This window comes from Vipera berus (genome assembly GCF_964194415.1).
Source record: "Vipera berus genome assembly, chromosome: 2".
NCBI lineage: Eukaryota > Metazoa > Chordata > Lepidosauria > Squamata > Viperidae > Vipera > Vipera berus.
Genome location: NC_138203.1, coordinates 13,417,446 through 13,434,498, shown reverse-complemented (window position 1 = coordinate 13,434,498; position 17,053 = coordinate 13,417,446). Strand labels below are relative to the sequence as shown.

General features: G+C 39.6%; 1 protein-coding gene across 1 annotated transcript in view; it reads right to left on the bottom strand.

Moving 5' to 3' along the window:
* Positions 1–17,053, bottom strand: part of DCC (DCC netrin 1 receptor) — a gene marked incomplete at its 5' end in the record, with an annotated part of 1,185,616 nt that overhangs the window by 42,329 nt on the left and 1,126,234 nt on the right. The window contains one exon of the mRNA XM_081315662.1: positions 13,575–13,691. Coding sequence (XP_081171788.1) covers positions 13,575–13,691 — 117 coding nt within the window. The remainder of the gene's footprint in view (positions 1–13,574; positions 13,692–17,053) is intronic.

The following is a 17,053-nucleotide window of genomic DNA, read 5'->3' as shown; positions in this document are numbered from 1 at the left end:
AGACATTGGGGTGTGAAGTACATTTCAATTATTCCGCTCTGAAAGTGGCATTATGGTTAAAAAAGGTTTATTTTTATTTCATATCCATAACTGTTTCAGGGTCACTGTGATATAGTTATGCAAAGCATTATCACTAATAATACAGCCACTACAATCAAGGGAAAATCAGTTTAGTGGTTTGTCTCCCATTACTGTGGATTATTATAAGTGTTTTATGAGTATTGTTATTACTGCATGCCCCTGCATAGATTACTGCCTTGTCGTGGCGAAGGGGCTTGCATAATTCAATGAAGCTATGAGCTATGCTGTGCAGGGCCACCCAAGATGGACAGGTCATAGCCGAGAGTTCTGACAAAACGTGATCCACTGGAGAAGGAAATGGCAACCCACTCCAGTATCTTTGCCATGAAAACCCTGTGGACAGTACCAAAAGGCAAAACGATATGACGCTGGAAGATGAGCCCCTCAGGTCGGAAGGCGTCCAATATGCTACTGGGGAAGAGCAGAGGGCTAGTACTAGTAGCGCCAGAAAGAATGAAGCGACTGGGCCAAAGCCAAAAGGACGCTCAGCTGTGGATATGTCTGGTGGTGAAAGGAAAGTCCGATGCTGTAAAGATTTTTTCTCCATAGGAACCTGGAATGTAAGATCCATGAATCAAGGAAAGCTGGGCATGGTCAAACAAGAGATGACAAAACTGAACATCGACATCTTAGGTATCAGCTAACTAAAATGGACAGGAATGGGTGAATTTAATTCAGATGACCATCAGGTATACTACTGCGGGCAAGAATCCCTCAGAAGAAATGGAGTAGCCTTCATAGTCAATAAAAGAGTAGGAAAAGCAATACTGGGATACAATCCTCAAAATGACAGAATGATCTCAGTTCAAATCCAAGGCAAACCATTCAATATCACAGTAGTCCAAATCTATGCCCCAAACACCAGTGCTGAAGAGGATGAAATTGACCGGATCTATGAAGCCCTACAGCACCTTATAGAACTAACACCAAAAAATGATGTCCTTATCATCATGGGGGATTGGAATGCTAAAGTAGGAAGCCAAAAGATAACCGGAATAACAGGCAAGTTTGGCCTTGGAGTACAAAATGAAACAGGGCACAGGCTGATAGAATTTTGTCAAGAGAATATGATGGTCATAGAAAACACTCTTTTCCAACAACACAAGAGACGGCTCTACACATGGACATCACCAGACGGTCAACACAGAAATCAGATTGATTATATGCTCTGCAGCCAAAGATGGAGAAGCTCTATACAGTCAGTAAAAACAAGACCAGGAGCTGAGTGTGGCTCAGACCATGAGCTTCTCATTGCAAAGTTTAGGCTTAAACTGAAGAAAGTAGGAAAAAGCACTAGGCCACTCAAGTATGAATTAAATCATATCCCTGTTGAATATACAGTAGAGGTGACAAATAGATTTAAGGAATTAGATCTGATAGACAGAGTGCCTGAAGAACTATGGACAGAGGTTCACAACATTGTACAACAGGTAGCAACCAAAACCATCCCAAAGAAAAAGAAATGCAAGAAAGCAAAATGGCTGTCTGAGGAAGCTTTGCAAATAGCTGAGGAAAGGAGGGAAGCGAAAGGCAAGGGAGAAAAAGAAAGATACACCCAATTGAATGCAGAATTCCAGAGAATAGCTAGAAGAGATAAGAATGCCTTCTTAAATGAGCAGTGCAAAGAAATATAAGAAAACAATAGAATAGGGAGGACCAGAGATCTCTTCAAGAAAATTGGAGAGATGAAGGGAACGTTTCATGCAAAAATGGGCATGATATAGGACCAAAATGGCAGGGACCTAACAGAGGCAGAAGAGATTAAGAAGAGGTGGCAAAATTACACAGAAGAACTATACAAGAATGAGCTTAACATCCCTGATAACCACGATGAGGTGGTCACTGACCTCGAGCCAGACATCCTAGAATGTGAAGTGAAGTGGGCCTTAGAAAAGCTGAGCAACAACAAAGCTAGTGGAGGTGACAGTATTCCAGCTGAGCTATTCAAAATCTTAAAAGACGATGTAGTAAAAGTGCTACACTCAATTTGCCAGCAAATTTGGAAAACAACAGTGGCCACAGGATTGGAAAAGATCAGTTTACATTCCAATTCCAAAGAAAGGCAGTGCCAAAGAATGTTCAAAGTACCGCACCATTGCACTCATTTCTCATGCTAGTAAAGTTATGCTTAAAATCCTACAAGCTAGACTCCAGCAGTATGTGTATCGAGAACTACCAGAAGTACAGGCAGGATTTCGAAGAGGCAGAGGAACTAGAGATCAAATTACCAACATACGTTGGATCATGGAGAAAGCTAGGGAGTTCCAGAAAAACATCTACTTCTGCTTCATTGACTATGCTAAAGCCTTTGATTGTGTGGATCATAACAAACTGTGGCAAGTTTTTAAAGAGATGGGCGTACCAGACCATCTTATTTGTCTCTTGAGAAACCTATATGTGGGCCAAGAAGCAACAGTGAGAACTGGACACGGAACCAGTGATTGGTTCAAAATTGGGAAAGGAGTCCGGCAAGGCTGTATACTGTCGCCCTGCCTATTTAACTTATATGCAGAGCACATCATGAGAAAGACAGGGTTAGAGGAATCAAAATTTGGAATTAAGATTGCTGGAAGAAATATCAACCACCTAAGACATGCAGATGATACCACTCTAATGGCAGAAAGTGAAGAAGAACTAAAGAGCCTCTTGTTGCGGGTGAAGAAGGAGAGTGCAAAACTTGGGTTGAAACTTAACATTAAAAAAACCAAGATCATGGCATCCGGCCCTCTCAATTCCTGGCAAATAGATGGGGAAGAAATGGAGGTAGTGACAGATTTTATTTTCCTGGGCTCCAAGATCACTGCAGATGGGGACTGTAGCCAAGAAATTAAAAGACGCTTGCTCCTGGGGAGGAAAGCCATGGCAAATCTAGACAGCACACTAAAAAGCAGAGACATCACCCTGCCAACAAAAGTGCCTATAGTCAAGGCTATGGTCTTCCCAGTTGCAATGTATGGCAGTGAAAGCTGGACCATAAAAAAGGCTGAGCGCCAAAGAATTGAGGCCTTTGAACTATGGCACTGGAGAAGACTCCTGCGAGTCCCTTGGACTGCAAGGCGATCAAACCGGTCAGTCCTAGAGGAGATCAACCCTGACTGCTATTTAGAAGGCCAGATCCTGAAGTTGAAACTCAAATACTTTGGCCACCTAATGAGAAGGAAGGACTCACTGGAGAAGCGCCTAATGCTGGGAAAGATTGAGGGCAATAGAAGAAGGGGACGACAGAGAATGAGGTGGCTGGATGGAGTCACTGAAGCAGTAGGCATGAGCTTAAATGGACTTCAGAAGATGGTAGAGGACAGGAAGGCCTAGAGGAACGTTGTCCATAGGGTCGTGATGAGTCGGACACGACTTCGCAGCCAACAACAACAACATTACTGCATTGCTGTTAAAATTGTTAAGAAGAAATAAATGTTTACATTTTCTGAATAATATATCTATTCAGTTCCACGTCTGTAATGCAGAGGCAGTTTGGGGGGCAGTTTTAGCTTGAGTAAAACTATAGTTAAAAATATCTAACATGGCTCCTTTAGAAAGGCACAACAATTAGAGAAGAAAGAGAACACAGATATGTGCATAGAGAGATAAACGGCTGCTGGAAATGAGTATGTGTAGTTTAATAAAGAGAAGGGTGAGGGGTGACATGATAGCAGTGTTCCAATATCTCAGGGGCTGCCACAAAGAAGAGGGAGTCAAGCTATTCTCCAAAGCACCTGAAAGCAGGACAAGAAGCAATGGATGGAAACTAGTCAAGGAGAGAAGCAACCTAGAACTAAGGAGAAACTTCCTGACAGTTAGAACAATTAACTAGTGGAACAACCTGCCTCCAGAAGTGGTGAATGCTCCAACAGTGGAAGTTTTTAAGAAGAGACTGGCCAGTCATTTGTCTGAAATGGTATAGGGTTTCCTGGCTGAGCAGGGGTTTGGACTAGATGACCTCCAAGGTCTGTTCCAACTACTACTACTACTTCTTCTTCTTCTTCTTCTTCTTCTTCTTCTTCTTCTTCTTCTTCTTCTTCTTCTTCTTCTTCTTCTTCTTCTTCTTCTTCTTCTTCTTCTTCTTCTTCTTCTTCTTCTTCTTCTTCTTCTTCTTCTTCCTCTTCCTCTTCCTCTTCTTCTTCTTCTTCTTCTTCTTCTTCTTCTTCTTCTTCTTCTTATTATTATTATTATTATTATTATTATTATTATTATTATTATTATTATTATTATTATTATTATTATCTGTTAAGCTTCAAATTGTGAGTCTGCTGCAATATAATATCTTCCAAAGATGAAAGACCACTTGGAGGAGAGAAACCTCCATCTGGTGGGATGGGCTAGAAACAGAGAAAGATCTTCTTTGAAAATTTGTAATTTAGCATAGTATCCTTGGCAGAAGGGAGTTCCAGAGATGAAATTCATATTTATTTCATAATCCTTGGTAATGCCTATAGAAAGCTCTACTGACAGAAATTTCCAGGAACCAGGCACAAATGGCATTCAACACTCTCCATCAGACGTTTGGGGCGAGAAATTGAGTGGAGAACTTTCCAGAATTTCTCCAGAGGAAAACAGAAAAGAGAGGAAGTCTCCTTCAGTAATGGCACTAGCATTGCTACTGAAACAGATTCATGGAAAAGATACATTGGATGCTTCATCACAACAAAAGTGCAAGAACATCACACTTAGCTTTGGAGTATTTAAAGCAATTTCTCTTCTACTTTCAATAGCAAATTCAGTGAGAACAGTGGGGTGGGAAAAGAAGGAGAATCAATCAATCAATCAATATTTTTTAGAATTTATGGTGCTTAAATCTACTCTTGGCAGAGATACAACTCAAAATGTATGCACCCTGGTTGATATTAGTGAAGACAATTCTCAATCTGCTAGTGCTAGAGTAATTATTATTTTTTATTAATATTACAATAAATCAAATTCCAATTTTACTAATCATGAGTCATAGTCAATGTTGGCCAGTTTTTTTTCTTCATAATTTCACTTACCCACGGATTTGAGAATCATGAAAATGGCATTTAACTATGAAATACTCAGTTGTAATTTTGTTTGTAGTTGGACTATTATACGTTTTTCCTAATTTAAGCAATCCAAAACCATCCCAAGTCTTTGTGATACAGCATCTACTATCCCAATAATAATTGGTGTCAAGCAATAACATTCGAGTCATTTGAAAAGCCCATACATCGGAAACATGACAATTGACACCTCTAGCAATTTCTTCCCATTATTCCTGTCCTTATTTGCAGATCTTTGTATTTTGTAACCTTCTCAATTCTTTGTCTTCAACATTACTGTATCTTGCAATGGCTTCAGGAACAAACAAATATGTTTTTTTTCAATGACAGTAATGTCTGGTGTGCTATGTTCTAGGTATCAATCTGTCTGAATTTTAAAATCCCATAACTTTTGGTGTCATTTCCAAGGACTTTCTATGTGATTTCATGCTTCCAGTAATTCTTATTGACTGCAAAAAAGTTGACACTTCTAACATAAAAGTCAGTGCAGTATTTTCCCAACTTCCACATGGCTTTTTTTGTAACCAAGGTATGTAATTTTGCTGTATTCATTTAAAGTATGATCAACTGTTTCAATACATATTTTGGCACAAGTTGCATCTACTATCCAAGCTGGCATTTTCATTTCTGAGTCAAAGAATAATAGTAATAAAAACAACTACAATAATTCTATTTATCCAAATGACCATCACAATCTAATCAACTGGTTGTTGACTCTAATGGTTGGGTCATAGCCAATCATTGTTTATGTGCCATCAACTCCAACTTAGTTCCAACTAGAACTAGGGAGAAATTTCCTGACAGTGAAAACAATTAATCAATGGAATAGTTGCCTTCAGAAATTGTGGATGCTACAACACTGGAGGTTTTTAAGAAGAGATTGGACAACCATTTGTCTGATATGGTACAGGGTGTCCCGTTTAAGCAAGGGGTTGGACTAGAAGATCTCCAAGGTCCCTTCCAACTCTATTATTCTGTTATTCTTTTTCAACCCATTATCAACTCTTAGTGACCACATAGATAACCATAACCAAGGCCCCAAGAGTGATTGATGTACCACTGTAAATATATCTTGCTCCATGTAGGGCAAAATTAGAATGATCAAGTCTAGTCATTATCTCTATTGGTTTCCCTTGTAGTCTTAACTTCCCCAACAAGAGCCAGCAAGGTTTTGAAGTAATAGTCAATCAACTACTAGCGCTATCTCTGTTTTTCCCAAACTGTGAGATGTACCTCTTTTGGGGAGGTGCAAACAAAGTCCAGAAGAGGTGCAAAGATACATTTACAATAAATTACAATATATATTGTACCGTAATACATAATAAGTTACAATAAATCTACCTTCTCCAAATTTTCATTGTATTGCATTTTGTTCTTGATGTTGTTCATTTGTGTTCATTTTGGCGTTTGGATTTTTAGGGTAGTTGTGTAAATTAAGATTACACTAAAATGAGTTGTGATGGCAAAAATTTTAAGAACCCCCGTGATACCTAGTATTGTTACTCTACTTACTGATAGCAGCAAAGTTATACATTTATTTCCATTTTTTTAAGGAGGAAGAATTTTGTTCTTAATTCGGAGGCCAAAGCTGTACCTCCAAAATGTTGTGATTCAGGGTCAGCCTGTGGGTTCGGCAGTTGGGTCGGACGACTCAGAGGAGGAGGGGGGTGTTGAAGACCTTGCTGAGGGGGTTGAAGATCTTGCTGATGATAGCCCTCAGCCAGGCTCCTCCCACTTGGTCACCACAGAGACCCAGCTGTGTGAGCCTGACAGTGTGGATGAAGATGACCCACAGCTGGCCCTGTTCAAGGACGCCCGACACAGGAGGCAGTCAATTAGGAGTAAACAGAGGAAGGCAATGGGGCTTCTCGGAAGGAGGCAGAGAGAAGCCACACCCTGAACTCTATATAAGGGGAATGTCTGAGAGGGCTGGTTTGCTGAAGGCAACCGCTCGGATGGTTCATGTTTCTTAAAGCTCCTGTTTCTTGGTTCGTGTCTTGTTTGTTTTTGTAGCTATAAATTTGGCAGGCGTAATTCCAGCCTCTTGCCGTTTGTAAAGGGGTTGACCCTGCCTTTTCTGCAGGGCCGGTAGCAGGCTGGTACAGAACAGAAAACACTAATCCAAAAAAAGAAAACCTGGCATTTTGTTATATTGAACAAATAATAATTGTTCATCTGATGCATATTAAAATAAAGTCAGTTTTGCTCAAATGGATGAAAGTCAAAAATTTTAAGCATATTTTATTCACACTGTAGAATTAATGTAATGACGCATCCACTCAGATCATGGCTGCCATTATTAGGTTCATAACCTATTGAACTGATCGGTGAATATGCAGCATTTATACTCAGATGGGAAAACTACAAAACATGGTGGCATTCTTTGCTAAGAACTCCTAGTCTGAATGTATTCTAATGGATCTGCTTCTCTTTCCCCCCACATTTTTTGCCTGCATTTCCAAAAGAGAAAAAAGGCTGGGATTCTTCCCTGCTGCTAAATTCAAGTACAAACTGTCCAGGAGTTACAGGCTTTTTTTTGAAAAGCAGAAGCACAAGAACTGCAAATAAATATTCACACCATAGTCTTTGAACATAAAGACTTATTTTGAGGAACAAAGAAGATGATTAATTCTTTTTGATAATGCATTTGTGCATCTGAGTGTATGTATGTACATGCACAGAAAAGGGATAAGATCATGGCATTAAAATAACTGACAGCTATCTTCTGGCTAGCTCCGGGCCTTCTACTTGACAAATGGATAAATAAGTTTGCAACCATGGAGTGCCAAAGCCTTCTCTTGTGACAGGCTCAGTGGTAGCCCAGCTGATTTATGGTGGCAGAAGTGAATGAAGACACAAATTCATATTGTCCAATTACAAGGTCTGCTTTTGCAAAACAATGATAAACTAGAGAAGCAGATTAGAGTTCCAGTCTGTTCCTTTGGATAATCAGAACCCTTTGAGTGTTGTTCGTTTCACATCTGGGTAGTCTTTTTGATGATGTTTGGGTGGGAGCTGAATGTTTTTGTACCATTTTCAAGGTTGTTTTGTACATTTTTTGTAAAAGAATGCTACTGGCTTGCATTTCCTCTGCTTCTTTCACTTAATTCAAAATTTCTACTGTGAGTTATTGATTTCAAGCTTGTTACTTTTAATTCACGTTGTGAGCTGCACAGCAAATTAAAGTTTGTTGGTGCAACTGGCAGGAAATCCAGGGCAGAAGCATGGAATAGGGAGGGCTTTCTTTCCCATATCAGTCAGTCAGAATAGAGCTGGAAGGTACCTTGGAGGTCTTCTAGTCCAACCCCCTCCTCAAGCAGGAGACTCTGTGACTGCCCAATCTCTTTTTAAAAATCTCCAGTGATGGAACACCCACAACTTCTCATGGCAAGCTGTTACACTGGTTAATTGAGGCACTGGTGATTGAAAGGTGAGCCCCTTTCTTCCCTGGAGGAAGGGGGCCCTTGTGGACAAACCAGAGTGGAAAATGGGGATGCAATGTCCCTCATGGTCTGGTGCTCCTTTTGTTTCCTCCCTCAGCAAAGTGGCAGGAGAAGGAGAAGGAGAAGAAGGAGAAGGAGAAGGAGAAGGAGAAGGAGAAGGAGAAGAAGGAGAAGGAGAAGGAGAAGGAGAAGGAGAAGGAGAAGAAGGAGAAGGAGAAGAAGGAGAAGGAGAAGGAGAAGGAGAAGGAGAAGGAGAAGAAGGAGAAGGAGAAGAAGGAGAAGGAGAAGGAGAAGGAGAAGAAGGAGAAGGAGAAGGAGAAGGAGAAGGAGAAGGAGAAGGAGAAGGAGAAGGAGAAGAAGGAGAAGGAGAAGAAGGAGAAGGAGAAGGAGAAGGAGAAGGAGAAGAAGGAGAAGGAGAAGGAGAAGGAGAAGGAGAAGGAGAAGAAGGAGAAGGAGAAGAAGGAGAAGGAGAAGGAGAAGGAGACTTCACTGGGTTCCTCCTGAGGTATGTGAAGGGATGGAAAATGACCCAACTCTATATTATATGGTGGAAAAAAGAATGACTCAATGGATCACAGGTTGTCTAGTACATGACTAATTGTAAAGAAGTCTTTACAATTAGGGTTTTAAAAATCAATTAGAGAAACCTACACACCAATGGTCTCTCTAGGGCAGGGGTCCCCAACCTGTGGGCCACGGCCCACTACCAGGCCTTGGCCTGCTGGCCAGCAGGTCGTGGAACAGGCTGGCCAGTGCATGCAGATGTGTGCATGCTCACTGCACTCATGCTAGTGTGCTGCCGCTATGCAAACGGGGGGCTGTGTGACAAAAACGGGGTAGTGCTAGTTGAGTGTCACATGGGTGTTAGCACCACCCCATTTGTGTTGTGCATGCTCATGGCCCCATTTGTGTGTGTGCAGGTGCACATGCTTAAAATGCTTCCCCCTCCCTTTCCTTTTGGTCTGCCAACGGAGAAAGGTTGGAGACCTCTGCTCTAGGGCACTTAACCATGATGACTTTTCACTATTACCTTGATAGTGTGCCAGCAAACAATTATTATTGGTTGACAAAATGGGACCCAGGAATTGCTTCCCATCAATTTAGGGGTTAGGGGGCTTCCCAGAGGCATTTTGGGGAAGATCTCCACAAAGGTATTTGGAAGTGAATGGCATATACACTGAAAAATCAATCAAACACTCAGCCAATCAATCAGAAGATTTTGGTTTTTTTAAATAACTAATGCACAGTAGTGTGTGTGTGTGTGTGTGTGTGTGTGTGTGCTGCTAGTTACATATGGAGAAAATTCCCAAGTGTCATTCTTCACACACACTTTAAAGAAGCCCAATTGTTGTCCTGATTCCATCAGCTGTGGAAGAAATTCTCTGCCTATACTTTGTTTGGTGGTCAATTATATCAATATTAATGTCTGGTAATTACACTTCAATTAATGATCTGGTGCTGCCATGTACTTTAAATTATTGTCATTGTTGGCTTGCCCAGCTATATCCTTTCCCTCCTTTAATATATATTTACATCCCTGCTGCTTATGATCTACTAAGTCAACCTTCCCCAACCTGATGACCTCCAGGAATATTATCTTGGAAGGGATCAGATTAAGAAGATTGGCCCAATGCATACTGTAAGTTCTTTCATATCTCTATTTCTATAAAATGTTGTTTTTCTATTGTACACATCAATAATTCCAAAGCAGAATTGGGGGGAAAAACTGCTTACAGTTTACTTCCAGCAACATAAAAAGTGTTTCAACCATGGTGTATAAGAGGCAATTGCACAGTAAGCTAGTAGATCACCAATTGTCTCAAACAATTTTAGAACAATTTTATCTTTGTGGGTAAGTGGAAGGCCTTTTGGTTATCTTTTTAAAATAATCAGTACCTGATGAAAGTATCTTACCAAACTGAATGCCTTATTTCATTGTGTAGATAAGAGACTTAAATCAAGTGATCCTTAATATGGATAACAATTAAAAGGGAAAGCTGAATCTCTTCTGTGCTTTATCCAGCACTAGCAGCTTTACCAAGTTGTTCAGAAGATGTTTTCTTTGCTTTTTTTTAGTGGCTGTGTTGTGAATAATCAACATGCATTCAGCATCCTTGTAAATGCAGATACTGTTGAAGTGTAAGGGACTGCTACAGAGAAGAGGGAATCAAGCTATTCTCCAAAGCACCTGAAAGCAGGACAAGAAGCAATGGATGGAAACTAATCAAGGAGAGAAGCAACCTGGAACTAAGGAGAAATGTTCTGACACTCAGTGGAACAGCTTACCTCCAGAAGTTGTGGATGCTCCAACACCGGAGATTTTTAACAAGAGATTGCACAACCATTTGTCTGAAATGGTATAAAGTCTCTTGATTGGGTTGGACTAAAAAAAACCAAAACCTCTAAGCCCTTCCAACTCTGTTATTCTAGAAGATGGGCTTTAACACATATGGTTGGATTGTCTCAGCCCCTCCCTTTTTTTCATAGAGAGAAAGCTTTGTTCTTTTAAAAGTCCAAGGTAGAACTCAAAATAATAATAATAATAATAATAATAATAATAATAATAATAATAATAATAATAATAATAATAACAATAATAATAATAATAATAATAATAATAATAATAATAATAATAACAATAACAATAACAATAACAATAACAACAATAACAATAACAATAACAATAATAATAATAATAATAATAATAATAATAATAATAATAATAATAATAATAGTAAACCAGAGCAAGAAACTGTTGTATCTGAGCTGTGAAAATATCATTGCAACAGTTCTGATAAATGACTAGGGATAATTTATTTGCAATTCAAATTACAGCTAGTCCTTGACTTATGAGCATTCATTTAATGACCTTTTCAAAGTCACAACATCACTGAAAAAAGTGACTTCGAACTTAGGACTAATCTTGGCGCTTAAGGCCACTGCAGCAACCCCAAGTCATGTGATCAAAATTCAGGTGCTTGGCAATGGGCAGGCATTTATGATGGTTGCACTATCCCAGGGATTGAAAGCTGCTATATGAGACCTCAGCCGGCTTCTGACAAGCAAAGTCAATGGGGAAAATTAAATTCACTTAATGGCTGTATGATTCACTGAACAACTGCAGAGGTTCACTTAAAGACGGTGGCAAAAAGGCCGTAAAATCAGGCACAATTCACTTAACAGTTGTCTTGCTTAGCAACAGACTTCCTGGCCCCAAATATGGTTGTAAGTCAAGAATTACTTGTATGTCTAAGAAATATGAATTAAACTGATCAAAGAGAGAAGCAACCTGGAATTAAATTTCCCGATAGTGAGGACAGTGGAACAGCTTGCCCCCAGAAATTGTGGGCTGGGGATTTTCAAGAAGAAGCTGAACATTCACCTGTCTGAGATGGTACAGGTTCTCCTGCTTGAGCAAGGGGCTGGACTAGAAGACCTCCAAGGTCCCTTCCAGCTTTATTCTATTCTAACTCTGGTTAAGTTTCCATTTGTCTGTGTATGTTGGTTAAACTTCATTGTCTTTTCCCCCTTATGTAATTTACAGACGTAAGACCATTCTGTATAATTTCAGACCATTTTCCAATTTATTTTCTGGAAAATTGTTTTCTCTTTATTACCTTCTTGTGAGCTAAGTTAAAAGCAGAGATCTTATTAATTACCTAGAAGCAGACATCATTGTTTCAGCCTGATGAAAATATTGCATGTCTTTTATGCAATATTCTTTTATACGTGCAATTATTTCATCTATCTTTCCGTTTCTTTTTATTTTAATAAAATTTGATTCTGTTTCTCTCTTTTGGAGATTGGTTTATCTCCAAAAAGGAAGGCAGAGTAGAAGATCGGAACTATTTAGCTACATGGCTCTAGGGCACGTAGGGTTTGCTATAAAAATTATTTCATATTTTAGTTTTATGCCTTTTTTCACATCTTGAAAATTTTATATTTATCTTTTATATTCATCTTAGCTGTTTTGAGTCCAAGTTATAGATTTGGGAAATCATACACTGCTCAGAATTGGTCTAATTGGAACGGTTTGTAAGCTCTGGACAAAAGTGAATGAATTCCTACACCTTCTGAGATTTGTGTGTTCAGTTGCTTTTTCAAAACCTTGCAATGCAATTGTGTCTGCAGAAACGCAAATGTTAAGTGGCCATAGTATTAAGCAACGTGAGACAGCTATTTTCCACAGCTGATCTAGGAAAACAGGGAAGGATTTAAAGTTGTAATTTACATATTAGACTTAAAAATACCTTCAGTGATGAGGCATTACCGGGAAGCCAACATAGATTTGCTAGTTGTGGATACTAGACATTTTTAATTTTCCTACCTAAGTGGCAGAAAGACCTTACTTTTTTCTGTACTTCAGATAGCCAAAAACATTTGGGATCCTTCAAAAATGCCTAGGTATGATTAACATGCATAACATACATAATACTCTGTTCTCCTATTTTCTCCCACAAGAACTCTGCGAGGTGGGTTAGGCTAAATAAGAGTGACCAGCCCAAGGTTACCCAGTTGGCGTTCATGCCTAAGCTGGGAATAGAAGTCACAGTCTCCTGGTGATTAGCCCAAAATCACCTAGTCAGCTTTCATGCCTAAGGTAGGACTGGAACTCACAGTCTCCTGGTTATTGACCCAAAGTAATCCAGCCAGCTTTCATGGCTAAGAAGGGACTAGAGCTCACAGTCTTCTAGTTTCTAGGCCAGCACCTTTACCACTACACTAAACTGACTCTAATCAACCATAGTGGCTGATATTCCCATTGTAGCATTTCTAGGCATGGTCCCCTCTTAGGGGAGTTGGTGAGTGATTGTCATGGACAATGAAGACAGTCAATGGCTCCATGCTATATATCCATCAGCTATGTATCACTCACCAGCCTGAGTTAGGGTGGGATCTCCAGTGAAGATCCAAGCAGGTAGAGACAATCACGTAGGAGAAGACTTCTTTGTAAACACAACTATTTATCCAACTGACTGAAGAGAGTTATCTAACAACATGACAACAGAATGGAATTCCTGTTTAATATTAGGCTTACAAGGATTGCTGGGTTGTGAGTCCATAGGAATCATGAGCTTGGCACGGGTTGCTCGTCGAGCTGCAAGGGAACGTTCCAATGTGGATATGCTACTTCCCACTTCTTCTGTGTCAGGAACTAAAAGGGGGGAAAAAAAGCAAAGCTTAAATGCATGAGCATAAGACGAGTGGCTATATAAAGGCTTTAAATGAGTAAATAAAATTCAAATACAAGCTGTTTGGCTCCTTGCTTCCCAGTCAGAGGAAAGATAAATGGACATGTTTTGTCATAGCTTCCAATTTAAATAAATGGGGGGACTCAATCAACATCCCATCTTAATAGTAACACAGAAAATATTAAGGGCCACTTTGGAATCAAATGAATTGCTTCTCATTTTCTCACAATTGAGTTTGAATGCTAATTCCTCTCTATAAATTTGGGTCACAGCTTAGTCATGTCTCCTTGTAGCTCCGATGGAAACTACTTTGCAGAAATGCTGATCGTCTCCCAAAAAATATGGTTGGCAAGTAGATTTCCTTATAGTTCGTGTAAGAAATCCACAGCAAGAACTATCATGTTTTCATATGCTAATTATTTGGTCCAGTCAGCGTACAACATTCTGTGTGATTTTTTTTTTCAAGGCTAGGATCCTGGAGTCTGGGAGTTTTAGTCCTGCCTTAGCCATGCAAGCCAGCCACTCTCTCAGGCCACAATGTCAGGCTCAGGTGACAAATCAAATGAAATCCTGTTCCTACCAATGGACCAACACTCAGTTGATCTGTGGGAAAATTCTAGGAAGAAAAGAAAAAGTCACACATCTTGTGGGACATACCTCTGAGTTGCTAACGACAGTGATAAAAAAATGAATACGAAATGAAAAGAAGGAAAAATAAATCAGAAGCCCAGACTGTATGTATACCTATTTTCTTAATCCCAAGGTTTCAATATTATTCTCCCAGTGTCTGACTTTCATCAATTAATGGAGGTCTAAGATTGGGACAACTTGCCATGGCCGACTCACCCTGGCTGTCTCACTGTGGTTGATTCATTCCCAGTGGACTTGCCAAGGTCAACTTGCCACGGGACAACTCGCCACGGCCAACGGACCGTGGGATAACGCAAGGGAGAGACAAGTAGAATTGCAGCTTGCCCCAGTCTTGAGGATTTCTAACTTGAGAAGGTTTAAACCTAAAGCAAGACAAGGCCTGGTGCAAGAGATCTGGAGCATGCCCACTATACCAAACTTTAATTGCAAGATTGGGTTTAGCTAGTCTAGAGAAAAGAAGGACTGGGCGGCTGGGGGGGGACATGATAGCACATTCCAGTATTTTGAGGGGCTGCCACAAGGAGGAGGGGGTCAACTTATTTTCCAAAGCACAAGAGGGCAGGACAAGAAACAATGGATGGAAACTAACCCAGGAGAGAAGCAACCTGGAAGAAGGGAGATACTTCCTAACAGTGAGAACAATTAGCCAGTAGAACAGCTTGCCTCCAGAAGTTCTGGGTGCTTTATCACTGGAGGTTTTAAAGAAGACATTCACTTATCTGAAATGGTATAGGGCCTCCTGCTTGAGCAGGGGGTTGGACTAGAAGACCTCCAAGGTCCCTTCCAGTTCTATTCTGTTCTGATTCTAATCTATTTGAATGGGCAGATACCCTCAGGAGAACAATTAAAAGGCAATATATAATCTCCAGTTTCTCAAGATCAATTGTTGTACAAATGAATCCTGATAACTTAGGCAGTACATTCAGGAATAGAATCTTAGGGTATCATATTTCAAACTGTTCATATTTTTAGTATAATTTCAAATCAAACTCTAATGCCAGAATTGCAAGGTCTGTGGTTGAAAATTTGGCAGACTGATAGCATAAAATGAGAAGCTTTAGTTCCACATATGAACAAGTATAAATATCTGGAATTACACATTTGCTATACACATTATCTATATTAAACCCTGATATAAACACACCTGTTTATATCTGCAATAGCAATTACTGGTTTTATGAGCATTAGAGTTGCAGAAGAAAATCTGCTTGTAATTGTTTACTATTTAAGAGTTTTGCTTTAGCCTTTGAGTTGCATTAACACATGTTGCCCTCTGTAGATTTCAGATCTGATTTTTACTAATGATTATGAAAAAAAAATGTGTTATTTGAAAAATCTGAGATCCAGTTAAATGCAATCCTAGGTAGGAAAACATTGTTTATCCAACCAGAATCCAAAGCTTGAGTTCTTAATTCACAAAAAGATGCCAGTCAAGTACCCTGACTGAGATCCATGATGCCACACACAAACCTACATTTTACTCACAAAGTTGTTAGGAGGAATAGAGGAAGAGGGTCATCATTAACCGGTGAGGCTTCTGATATACAGTATCTGTTGGCCAGTGAGACAGATGGTGGGCTAGAATGGTCTTTGACCTGAACCAGTCTCAGAACGAGTCTAGATTCTTATAGAATATCCTATTTCTGCAATGCCCAAGGTCAGGGCAGCTATACACCTTATAGTAATTTGTATTTTGGGGCCTTGAGGTGGCAGTGATCAAGTAAAATTTAAAGAATAATCAGATATTATCTTAATTAGAGATTAGAATGACCCTGGTTGGCCTTTCATAAGGCTTTAAAAACCTGGCTATATATCCAGGCTCGGGACTCAGAATGTGCTAAAAATTTAATCCCCCTTTCTTGGCTTAAATGCTAGTTGGTTAATTATGTATTTATTCTTTGGATGTTTTTATTGTTTTTAATTGTTTTAATGGTCTTATAGTTTTAGAATTGTAAGCCGCCCAGAGTCACTTGGCTGAGTTGGGTGGCTATGGAAACTGAACAAAAAATAAGTAAAAATAATAAAAGTGTATGAGAGGTTGTGTGAATAAGAGTGTTTAAATAAGGGAGTGTATGCATGCTTGAATGATGTTTATTAATGAGGTTGGGTGGGGAGATAAACATGGTGCTGGCAGTATCAGCAGTGAATCCATCCAGTTAACCATGGTTGTCAGCAGTGCTTTTTTTGTAAAAGAAAAAGGTGCCGGAACTCACACATGTCATACAACCCGCCTTGCCCACCCTACAAGGTTCCATCCAAAAAAGGTGCCGGAACTCCGTTCTGAGCGTTCTATGAGAAAAAAAGCCCTGGTTGTCAGAAAGACTCAATTGTTCTTACATTGAGAAAAGCTATCAATCCTTGATTTATAACCTTTCTATTTTGCGACACACAAGAACTTGCAAAATACGGAGACATTAAACACAATACAAAACATATCTAGAGACTAATCAATAGGCCATTGTCAACAACAAAGTCTTAGAATTAATGTCTTGTGGAATTTTCCCTCTGCCATGTATTGCTAGCAAGATTAGTAAAATATTACTTGCCATCAAACATATACGGGACTGGTATATTTGGCATCAAAAACATCACACAGACTATATTTTTTCTCATCTGACCACTATGTGGGGCAGATGAACCTAAACTGATGCTTAAGTTGTGTTTTTCACTCAGT